Raw genomic sequence first — 12,662 nt, 5'->3', positions numbered from 1 at the left:
ACACATTAGAGGGAACAAGGAGCCAGAAAATAAAATAAAATCATTATTGTTGCTAAGGGTATTATTGAGTCTAAATTATCAGAGACAAGCAAAGGAGCCACAATCTGTGCATGAATATGCTTTCCTGATAATTGAATTTGGGGGGCATAACTACCATATATCACTCTGAAGGTATGTAGTGGAGCTCTATGTCCATTTTCATTAGTACTTCCCTTTTTATTTTTGTCACAGTAATTAAGTAGAAAAATACAGTAAACCTGAAAATTATTTTTTTGTTTGTCAGTTATTATTATAAAGGACCCTTTCCAAAGCTGAATGCCCCTAGGGATTAAGATTACATTAGGCTAAAACTCAACAAAAGACTAATTAATCTAGATAAGACTTACTTACATTTTTCAGAAGAACTGAAAAGCTTTTAGTCAATTAACTCCTTTTAGCGTGTGGGAAGATGGCTGGGGGTAAAAATTAGGGGAAACTAAGAAGCTGTATTCACAGCCTAACAGAAGTTACAATGGTACAGAAATCACAGGGTAAAATGCATCTGTTACTCTCTGGACGGAATGCGGTCAATGTGCTCCATGATACTCCCCATACAAAAATCCACACCTGTTAAGGGGGATGGAATGGAGGGTGGAGTGGAGATGCTGCAGCCTCCCTCCATGGAAATCCCTGCAGGGAAGGGAACATAGCAGTACTTTGCAGTTGATAAGACCACATAGCACCTGTAACCTAGGGAGATAAAAGAAGGTGTCCTGCTGCCGAGCGAAAAACTTTGGCGAAATCTCTCTCTTCAGATGAATTTGGTTCATTAAAGCCTAATAGTCATATTAATGCACACCTCCATCTCAAAGTTACCTGCCTCCAAGGTACGACCACACCCCACTGGGCATGCGCTCTGTATTTTTTTGGTTGTATCTTTAGAAGTAAAAGGATTTTAAACCAACTAGAAACAAAAGTATTTATGACTAAAGTCACTCAAGCTCCACTTAAACAGAAAAAAATAGTATAAAAGTAAGTTGAGAATGGGGGGAAAATCAGGGAAGACTCCATTGTAAGTGCTGGGATCAGTCAACAGTCTGAACCTGTCTTCTCCTCCTGTAGGGACACCTATTGGGTAAGAATCATAGTCTACACATGCTGAATGTTGCTATTGGGATTAGAGCTTGTTTGTATATTGCTTTAAATACGTTTTTGCAGTCAGGTAATTGCACTGGCAATCTTCGAATCTTAAACTGACACAATTTGTGTCAATAAAGAGTCTTATTCCATAAACTGCTAGAGTGAGCCCTTTACAGGCATCAGCAGTTGCTGGCAGCGGGTGACACATTCAAATAAAGTGGGGAGAGCCACTGAGGGGTCTCCCTTACGCTGCCCTAAAAAGAGCAGTCAAATCACTCTCCACTCCAGTGGGATTGTTCAGTGAAGGGTTCCCATAATGAGATGCTGACAAACTGGTCGGGCACAAGGGTCTCGGCTTACCTGGGGCACTGACAGACAAATAAATCATTAATAGTCAAGGAAATCTCCCCTTTTCATGTGACTTAGTGTTTCTTATGGTTTTCTTTGTTCCTCTATGAAGCATCAACACAGGAGACTAAAGGAAACAATGAAAAGATTTCCAGCACAAAATGAAAAAGAAAAAAAAAGTACCATAATAAAGCCCCGCAAAGAACCTAAGGAATATCAAGACTGTATACTTGGTATTTTAAATGGATTCACTTTCCTGCCATTGACATCAGTGTTACTGAAGTGTCTCCAGAATATTTCATCACACACTTCAGTTTTAACTAGAATTTGCACTGTATTGGTATAGTTCAGCACTGTGACCCAAAGACTATTGAGATATTGAATATTAGAGACATAAACGACAACATGAAAGTTAAATCAGGGCAGCAAGCATGACAAAGCAACTGAATTAACAAGAGAATCAGGAAAGGTCTGTTAGGAAAGCCTTAGAAAGGGTCTATCTGCTAAGAGTAGTGAAACAATAGACCATGAAACAGAACTATGTTTAATAACCAAAGATCAATGAAAATCAAAGATTATTATTCCTCTCTGTATGATCAGACTCAATGTAATATATGTATCAGGAAAAAAAGAAAATATTTTTATATTCTACTTGGAAAATTACAGGATCCCTAAGAAGTCATACTACCTGACAGAGGAAGGCTCTGAAATCTTGATTATCTTTCTGCAATTTCTGAAGAGAGCAGAAAGAGTTCCCAGGGACTTTCTGTTCCCTGACTGCAGTGCTTTGTTCTCAGAAATTATTCCACCTGGTAGGCCACCACTAAGTTCTTTACATCTTAGTGTTGGGACAAGAGAAAAGCATTAACTTGTTACTCTTCTCTTAAACGGAAAGGTAAAAATACAGGAGGTAAAGATATACAGTTAAATAAATAAACTAGAGAAAAATAAAACAGTGTTAACAGAAGTTATCTTAACAGGAAGGTGAAGTTGAGAAGGAATTGCCCTTGCACCTCACCATTCTTGTTTCCACAGTACAAGTATGTACTGTGTATTCAAAATGGTCTGAGAACCACTAAAATTAGTATTCCAAACATTGTAACTAATATAATTAAAAAGGAAACACTTTAAGACAAAAGTGACACATCTCATGTGAAGCAAGCTGCTTATAATAAGGGACTATGCTGAACATGATGTCACCATAAACTACTGTACTCCCATTCCATGTACTGATGTCCATGTTGATTTCCTCATGATGTCTGTGATACAAGTATTTGCAGCAGCAGGTCTTGCTTCTTCAGTATTGTCCTGTCCCTTCAATCTTGTCTTCCTTCCTACAGAGCCAATACATTTCCCTGTATTAACTGATGCTGCCTCATCTATGGGGGGTTTCTACCCAGGTAAGAATTCCTGACAGAATAAAGCATTGGTTATTTAAAAAGTCTGCCTTTGTTGATTATGTGATGTGTTATAAGTGGTCTTCTCCATCCTATCACATAAAGATTCATAATACTACTATTTTGGAGAAAACAAAAGCAAGCCTTTTCACTGTAATCCAAAAAACTTTCTCCTGGAACAGCCTGATGAAACTCCAAAAGGTTAATTTGTAAGTAATTGGAGTAAGCAGAAAAGTCTGGCAAGGAACCCAAAATATGTCCTTGCCTGATAAGAGACGACTGATAACCTAGATGTTTGCTTTAGAAAATAATTACTCATTATCTGCAAGTGTCTGGATGGTAAGGAGCTTGAAACTCTTCTCATACTACTCTTTGAAGCAGTTGCACTGACCTTGTGTCTAAATTAGTCCCTTTTATGCTTTCAGTTTCCTTATCTAATAATTTACTTAATGGAGCTCTTGCTCCCATGAGAGTCAAATTTCTCTAGGTCAGAATTAACAAAATCAATGCAGTTGCTTGTCTAAGGAACAAAGACTGAGACAGCATCTAGCTATCTCAAGAGATCAGGCCAATGACCCATAAACCCCATTCACATGGGTATTGTACCTGTATATTGGGGATCAAAGGCGAGGACATGGAGTTGTCTAACTAGAGAGCCTTCTTATTCCCTGCTGAGTATGATCAAAAATGGAACTGAAAGGAAAGGAGCTAGAAAGAATTAGCCAAGGAATGCTATAGTCTCAGGAGACTGACATCGACTTAAACAGAACAGCACTTGCTCCTCATGTTACAGAGTCAAAGGACAGGTAAGGAGGAGGATCAGTAGAACTGCTTCCTTGGACTTTCAGAGGCAAAACTTAGGGCTGTTTAGGAGATTGGTTCACAGAGTCCCTTGGGAGACAGCTCTGAAGGGCAAAGAAGTCCAGGAAGGTTGGACATTCTTCAAGAAGAAAGTCTTAAAAACACAGGAACAAGTAATCCCCAAGCATTGAAAGATGATCCAGTGGGGAAGACCACCAGCCTGGCTGAACAGAGAGCTCTGGCTGGAGCTCAGGAAAAAGTAACTGAGACAGAAGGTTGGGTGCACAGATGGGACTAACCAAGGCCTGGAGCAGGTGTGCTACCTGTTCTAACGTAACCCATGATGTTGTCAGTAGAAACACAGTAGATCTTGTTTCCTGGTTTTAAAAGATAGGTATTACCTATAGAAGTTATTATAGTATTTTAAAACAAAACAGGATCACAAGAATGAAGAAATCATTTTTAAGGGTTTCACAAAACTAAGGAAATTCTACCTGTGGTGACAACACTGTTATCAACTGCATGTAATAGAAAAGATAATATTGTAGGACAGAGGCAATGGGCAATGACTGAAACACGGAGTTCTGCAGAACAGCAGGAATTGCTTTTCACTGTGAGGGTGACTGAGCACTGGCACAGGTTGCCAGTGGAGGTTGTGGAGTCTCCCCTCTTCGAGACATTGAGAAAACCATCCGGACATGGTCCTAAGCAACTGGGTCTAGGTGGCCTCGCTTAAGGAGGGGGTTGGATCAGGTCACCTCCAGAGGTCCCTGCCAACCTCAGTTCTTTCATGATTCTATGAGTTCACAGCAACAGGTATGGTAGTGTTGTGGTAATGCCTCTGGCAAATAAACTGACATCAGCCTAAATTCAGCTGCCAGATACATACATACAGGCATAATAATATCCCAATAATGTCCCAATATTTCCTTTCTGCCTGAGTGGTTAATTTTGTTCAGAAGGGACATAACCTTGGATTCTTGACATTGTTAACTCTAGGACATTTTGCATATAAGTTTTTACATGCTCAGGAGGTTTAATGCATTAATAGTCTATTGACCAAGGTGAAAACTAGAAAGAACTTTTATTCCCACCATCCGAGGAAAAATACCGATGCCAGACTACATATAAAAATAGCATCTTTTACAGAATGATTCTTGTCAAGGTATTGAAATAAATAATGATATGAGGTTGTAGAAAGAACTTCTGGTTTGAAGGGTTGTAGTGGGAGAGATTTCTTAATAAGCAGGCAGCTGTCTTCAGAATATAGCTGAGTCAGCAAATCCCCTATTTTTTGTTTTATTTGTGCATTTTTGCACAAATTTGGTTAAATCCAAATTAAGTTGCAAAGATAACTAACAGAGCTCCCAATGAAAAGTCACCACGTAACGGGAAGTAAAGAATTTCCACTGCTTCCAAAGGCAATGTCTGAAACTTTATTTGTTTAGGGAAAACTCCAGCTAAGACTGATGAGGAATGTATTTTCCCAAGATTTTTATTTCCTATTTCTAAGCAGCTTTAAAATGCAAGTTCATATTAAGTATAACTAGAAAAAGTCTATGTTTTGAAGAAAATATCTCAGGGTGGCAATGAAAGGAAGTAAAGCCAAAACCAACAGCCATTCTTTTCACATGTTGCTCCTTCTGCCTTGCAGGATGTTTAGGATACAGTGAAATTACCATGATTATGATTTGATATGATAAATATTTTGGGAAGCAATGACTTCCCTCAAACAGAAAACCACTGAGTCCCAGGTACAGACTGAGATTAACTCAGTTGATGAGAGGATGATGCTAGTATCACCAAGGTCATGGATTTGATCCCCATTTGGGTTAGTCATTTAAGAGTTGGACTCTATGATCCTTGTGGGTCCCTTCCAATTCAGAATATTCTGTGATTCTGAAACCTCAAGTATCAGCTGAGTTTTGCAGAAGGTGGTAGGTGCATGCAGGTACTGTGCTGACAAACTGACCCACAGGTTGTCAGGTGGCACTGTACTTTGAGTGTGTGTTACTAGCAGCCTTCAACCCCATCAGGATACGGACATGCAGTGACCTGGTGCTGGTTTCACAGGTCACTGTGCAAGGCAGCAGTTAGACCTTAAACTAAGTGGTACCCTGGCAGTGATGTGGTAAACTTTAATTTGTCCAGTCTTCCCCAAAGGCTTACATATTTGACTGTCTCCATAGATATTATTACAGAACAGCACTTTCATTTTGCATAGATGCAACAAGTAAGAACCTGAATAAAAGAAGAGATCTCTGTAAGCATACGCATGTAATTTTCCATGACAGAGATGGTTCTTCTCCTTCAGATTCCAATACCAGTGTCGTCCTTGTGTAACGACATTTCGATGCAGAACAGTGAGATGAACCAATGTCCATGCTCATCTGGAACAGCCCCTTCCAAAATGAGTTCTGCTTTGTATATAAACTGTCAATCTTCTTCAGAACCAGAATATACAGTAAAGTAAACATACACAGATGTGATCTACGCCTGGTTAAATTTTCACACTGAAAATATTCTTCCTCATACCTCAAAATCAGTATCCTGTTTTACTGATAAACTTTCATTTGGACCTGTTAATATGCTTGTCACCAAGATGCTCCTTCTCTGATTCATTATAGATTCTCTTTGTTCTAATAATAATTGCATGGACCAAGTATTCTACTAGTCATTTAAAAAAATCCCCAAGTTTTACTTTGCAGATGGGTAACATATAGCAAGGTCTTAGTCCAAATGTTTCATTTTGACACAGAAAAATTGTATGCAAATATACGTATGTGACATTTTTCCTTTTATGTTAGTATTTGGCTTTATAAGGAATTCCTGCAACTGAAGCAGTGCTAAAAATGTCCTACAGATTATGTTTCACTATGTGCATGTGTTGATTTCGTGTGTATGTATCACTGAGAAACTATATTTCCTGAAATAATGAAAACTTTTAGCCTCTCTGAGCTACTAATCCTTAAAGCTACATACTACTACTTTCTTTTTGCGTTCAAAATTCTCGAAAGTAGTCTAAGGGATTTAGACACATATTGTCTGTTAATTCTAGTGGCAGACATATATCTAAATCCCCTACACAACTTTTTATTTTTAAAAAATTATTCAGGCTTCCTTTTATCAGCTCACTTTCCCTCTGTAATAGCATTGGTTAAGCACTGCCTGTGTTAAAAATGTTACCTCTTGGTCACCCAAGAGGATTAAATAGCTTTGTACCAGAGGAACCAAAAGGGTGAAACAGCTAGGAAAGAATTATGCAAGTATATCAACTGTGCTGTATTTTTTTTCAGAAGAGACTGTATCTTCAGTAGTGTGTGAGCATATCTGGTGCACTGTGTGCCTCAAATAGTCTCAGATTCTCCTGGCATTAAAATAATGCTAATTAGAAAAAGCCCACAGCTGCTATTGCTATTAATATTAATTGCAACAGTATTTATTTTCATGCAGTTTGTTCTTCTTCTCTCTTTCAGTCCATCATAAAGTTCTTCTTGAAAGATTTCAAGTAAAAAAAAAAAAAAAGAAATTTTTTTCCATTCTTTATACAATTAGAGTTTCTTGGAGGAACTAAAAAAATTAAAATCTCTCTTAGGAATAACCTCTTCTTTTAATAATTTTCTATCTTTTATTTCAGTTATTTTATATCTAGACTGCAGCAGTGGAAAGGAGAGGTCAAAAGGTGGAAACATCAGTGCTTATGTAATCCCCAAAGAGGATTACTCCCCTCACAAAAATGGCTAGTATGACATGTGAAATTAAGGATATTCATTCTGTGTCTGCACATCCCTTGTAATAGAATTGGTGAATCTTTAGAAAAATAGAGCAATATGAGAACAACTGAGCTTTTCCCATGGTATCAGCACAGACAGTATTAAAGTTCAAAACAGTTTTTCTAAGCCACCACTCGCCAAAGAGTTCTGCAGAGCCTTCCTTCCTCTCCCTATACACTTCTGCCAACTAAAGGATGACAGTTATACAGTTTTATTAGAAATGGGAGAAGGGGCACCACTTGGGTTTTAGCACTTCTATTAAGTCCTGGAAAATATGCGTGCATTGTTTTCTCACTTGGACCAGGGCTACACCCATTCCCAGACGAAGACATTTATTGTGTTTCTGTCCAGGATTACACAATCTGATGTGGTCTACAAGATGAGAATAATAAAAGGATAATGATTTTCAGGCACAGTATTTACATAGCACTTCACAGGACAAAAATCAATGGACAGATACTTTGTTAAATCATTTCACATGCCATTGAATGCAACAGTTAAAAACATAAGTTTGGTGGAACACAATTCTAAAAATATCCAAAATCACATGCCTCTGAAGATTCAGTGAATGTGCTAACCCAACTTCCCATAGAACTTCATGGGAAAAAAAACCCAATTTCTTGGTGTCAGCATTCACATTTCAAAATGAATGCCTAATTACATTGGTATTCACATATCACATGCCCAACTGCTTAAACCCCGACAGGATACCTTATGCAACATAACTTTGATAACTGCATTTCCACATACACGAGTGTTTTCATAGTAAATGAGAAAAATTCCTGCTGAGAGTTAAATCAATGCATTATAGTTACACCACAGGATTAGATAGTTAGTACTTTCATCCAATTAAACCAGTTTACCATCAGGAAAGTAATGAAGGAATTGCCCTAAAAAGTAAACCAAGCTCAATGTTATCTTGAATTTTACTCATCTGTTCTAAATTTAGAAGTATTTTCTTACTGCAAATAACACATGAGAGAAAAATGGATCCTTTGAATATAATTGAAAAGTAGGATTAGCTGAAACAGAGTGGCTTGATTGAGCATTTCCTTGCTCATTGTACATATTTAACCATATTGCTGATGTATTTTATTGTCTTACTTTTAAAAAAAGTAGATGGAAAGATTATTTGTGTTGGTGTCACAATATTTATATCTTGCTCTGCTGTGCCCTGGTTTCTCCTAAGAGACAGAATGTCAACCAGCTTCTGCAGTGACAAAACAATATGGTTTCATTTGATTGCCACTGGTAGCATTTTTGGCTCATTTTTCATGGCTCTGTCATCCAGATTCATAAAGAACTGCTTCTCCTCATTTGGGTATTGGTTTTCAGTGGCAATTTTTCATACTTGACTTGACCAACGTGATCTTCACTGCTGTATGCTGACATTTGCTATGAAACAACTACCTAAGACTTAAAATATCTCAAATTTTACTGCAGATAGTTCTGTGAAAATAGAAGGTTATTCCTCTACCAGAGGCATTTAGATACATTATATCACCAATCTGCTGTCATCTGTAGGGTTGCTTCTGAATTGAAACAGAAATACATATTGGGTTAATATTCCTACCTTCCAACTCCCAGCAGCCAAATTCTGTAGTGCCCCTGCTGCCCCCTCCAGCGTATCTGGATTTGAGCACTCAGAAAGAAGTGTGAGGTAGGGTTTGACTATTGAAGGGTGCCACAGCATCTGGATTCCTTTGGGTGGTTCTGCACAGTCTGGGAGAGGTCCTACACCATCCCACTGTTGGAAAATACAAATCAGATTGTCAGTAAGGAACAGTGAAACATACTTGAGAATTGCCTCAGCTGAAGTTATAACATCTATTTCTGCACATGTGAAGGCATCTGTCAATAAACAGCTGTTCTCAATTTTTGCACATCATGTGACTTCATAGAGAAACCAAATTTCCTACTCAACATTCCTTATAGATAAGCTATAACATTGGCAGAAGCCATAACATTTTAGCTAGTAGACATAACAAAATCACTTTTCACTGCATTTATTTTTTGGGGTGGGAACAGAAGCCCAGTGAACGTATCTTAAGAGGCAAATCTAGAACTTGCATGGGAAGAAGAGATTCTCCCTTTTTGCATCCTGCTTAGTTCTCTGCAATCTCTCTCTTCTCACAAGGGGAAAAACAACACAAAATGCTCCTATGGAAAACCAAATCATTCGAGGCCATGAGCCCTCCATCTCGTGAAGGTACAAGTGTGAAAAGTCTTTCTCAATTGTACAATATCTTCTGGCTTCTCACAGAGTGAGTGCAGGAGATTTTCAACCAGCCAGCAATACAGTCTGAGACTTCAAAGCAATTGGTAGACTCTTCCTCTCATCACACACAGAGTTTTGACAGGAAAACAACCCAAGTCTGATATTCAAGATGTGCAATATTAAAACCTGGATAACAAGTAGGTTATTGCACAAAACCCTGTCTTGCCAGGAAGAAAAACTTTACTCCAGAAGAACAAGGATTCACCTCTTCAGTGGAACACACAACACTTGAACCTAAGCATGACACATCTTAACAGAAAATGCATGGACTTTTTTTTTCCCTTTTAAACAAAAGTAAGATATGGAATGTACTTTCAATATGATTTTAAATGGGATTTCTATCTACATATTTATTGTATATTTTGTTGCGCTTTGTACAGACAAGGGGATTTAAATAATTCACGGCCCTACTGCCACTGTTAGGAACAAACCTCAATTTTTTTTATAAAATATCTTGTCTAACACCTCTGACATGTCCAGAGTGCATCATACAATAAAAAGTAAACCTTATAATGGCATGGGTTACAGCTTATTGTGACTATGTAGATAAAAAAATCTGTATCATAACATTAAACATATACTACACATACAAAGATAAAGTCAAATGAACTCCTTGTTTAGATCTGCAACAATTTAACTAGGAATGAGTCAAATAGCACAATAATACTTTCACTGGGAAAGACCTAGAATCCCTTGTTTTGAGGAAGTATCAGTCATCATTTTATTTAAGATAACTTTAAAAATATACACATGGTTCAAGGCACAATAATACCTAATAACAACTAAAACAATTTTAATAAGGTTTTGTGAGATTACTACCATTGAGAATGAAAACCACTATTTTTTTCTGAATTAAAGCAGAACAAACACCAAAGTGGAAAGCTAGTGGGACCACTTAATACACATGAGCAGTTACTGAAAATCAGAAAGCTGCTCAGGTATGAAACTCACTACACTGGATGAATGTTGCCATAGTTTAAAGAACTGGCATAGCAATACCCGGTGATGGTTGAGAAACTAGAGGACAAATGCCTTCTGGAGAAACAATGCTTTTAAATGACACTATTATAGGGCTGTGCCTTTGAAATTTTTAGTACAATTCCTTTAAACCAACAGGTTGTTTTCATTGCGTGTGACTCAGTTCTCCTTTTTCCTCCTTATAAATCATCAGCCTTGCCAGAAATGAGTTCTCTTCAGCTCATAAAAAATACATTAAAGCCTGCTTCTTATTTTAACACTCAGAATTCAATCACTTGCACTGTCAGATTTTTTTGGAAAACAAATGAGAAACATATCTTACAGGTCAAATCTGACCTCAAACCAGGTTTAGGCTTGGTACCTTAGTAAGTCCACTAATGAAAAGACTTGCGATGTCCAAGGGCACCAATTCAGGTCTTCACTCGTTACATTACTATTTGCACGAATTATGGACTCATTATGCAACTGAAGAATGTTTGCACAGGTTATTTACTATATTATTTCAAGGACAAAGTACATAAAGTGCAGATCTACCCAATACCTTTTTTGCGCCTATGTAGGTGTGTATTTTGTTTTTAAGCTCACATATTTACACTCTTATAAGCCCAAGGACTACTTAAAATCAGCTGATCTAAATAGAGCTGTATATATATGTTCATGCTGAGCTGCTACATATACAGCACTAGAAACGATCTAGCAGATAAATTAATATTTAATGTTGTTTTGCCATTCTACCCAGTAATGAGAAAACATTAAAAAAAACAAGTGAGACAAATTATCGCATTTCCCCGTCCTTCTTGCAACTCACTTTTAGTATGATTGCATTAATTTATCACCAGCTGTGAGGGAAGACCTTTTTCTCAAGACACTGTGATGCCTCAGGGTCTGTGTAATAATGATGAAAATCTTCGGTACCACACACGCATGTGCAGTGAAGGCACAGGAAATTCAGTGACAATGGAAGATGTCCAGCACTGTTCTTCAGATGTGGTGTGTGTGTCCAGAGCAGCTGAGTAGCATGCACAGAGAGGGTGTCAATGCCAACCATGCTGTGCTGGTTTTGGCTGGGGTAGAATTAATTATCTTCACAGTAGTTGGTATGGGAGTATGTTTTGGATTTGGGCTGGAAACAGTGTTGATTACTCAGGGATGTTTAAGTAACTGCTGAATAATGCTGACACAGCATCAAGGCTTTTTCTGCTCCTCACCCCGCTCCATCAGTGAGGAGGCTGGGGGTGCACAAAATACTGGGAGGGGACACAGTCAGGACAGGTGATTCCAACTGACCAAAGGGATATTCCATACCATATGATGTCATGCTCAGAATATAAACTGGGGGAAGAAGGAAGGGAGGACATTTGGAATGATGGCCTTCGTCCTCCCAAATCACCATTACATGTGATGGAGCCCTGCTTTCCTGGGGATGGCGGAACATGTGCCTGCCTGTGGGAAGTGATGAATTAACTCCTTCCTTTGCTTTGCTTGTGTGTGTGCCTTTTGCTTTCCTCATTAAACTTCCTTTATATCTCAATCCACAAGTTTTCTCAGTTTTACCCTTCTGATCCTCTCCCCCATCACACTGGGGTAGAGTAAGCAAGTGGTTCCATGGGCTTAGTTGCCGGCTGGGATTAAACCATGACACCTGCATAACATACCTGCTGCGCCTATGGCAGCCTCTTCACTGAAGGGCTCAATGGCTTCTGGCACCTTCTGTGTAGCTGAGACAAGTGCCTGCAGCTGTACCTCCCAACTGTTGCAGGGCATGTAGAGCTGAGACAGGTCAGAAAAAAGCTATTGCAAAGGAGGATTTCATTTTCACCTTCATCCATTTTTTTTGTATTTTATAAATATAAACATCGGTTGCCTGAGCAAAAAAAAAGTTTTCCTCAAACTGTATTAGACTCTATCTGAAATAGTGGTTAAGGCATGGCAGTAGTTGCTTTGCAGTTCACATTGCTCAATATTAAT

The 12,662-nt window shown here is 38.3% G+C and overlaps 1 protein-coding gene across 6 annotated transcripts in view; it reads right to left on the bottom strand.

Annotated features, from left to right (window-relative positions):
• The window catches only part of CTNND2 (catenin delta 2), a 627,538-nt gene that overhangs the window by 72,295 nt on the left and 542,581 nt on the right, over nt 1–12,662 (bottom strand). For all 6 annotated transcript variants that reach the window (XM_051799301.1, XM_051799302.1, XM_051799306.1 and 3 more), the window contains one exon: nt 9,012–9,185. In XM_051799301.1, coding sequence (XP_051655261.1) covers nt 9,012–9,185 — 174 coding nt within the window. The remainder of the gene's footprint in view (nt 1–9,011; nt 9,186–12,662) is intronic.

This window comes from Manacus candei, unplaced genomic scaffold (assembly GCF_025592945.1).
Source record: "Manacus candei isolate 608988 ecotype Guabito, Panama unplaced genomic scaffold, ASM2559294v1 h1tg000049l, whole genome shotgun sequence".
NCBI lineage: Eukaryota > Metazoa > Chordata > Aves > Passeriformes > Pipridae > Manacus > Manacus candei.
The sequence above is the reverse complement of the archived record's forward strand: the minus strand, read 5'-3'. Positions and strand labels throughout refer to the sequence as shown.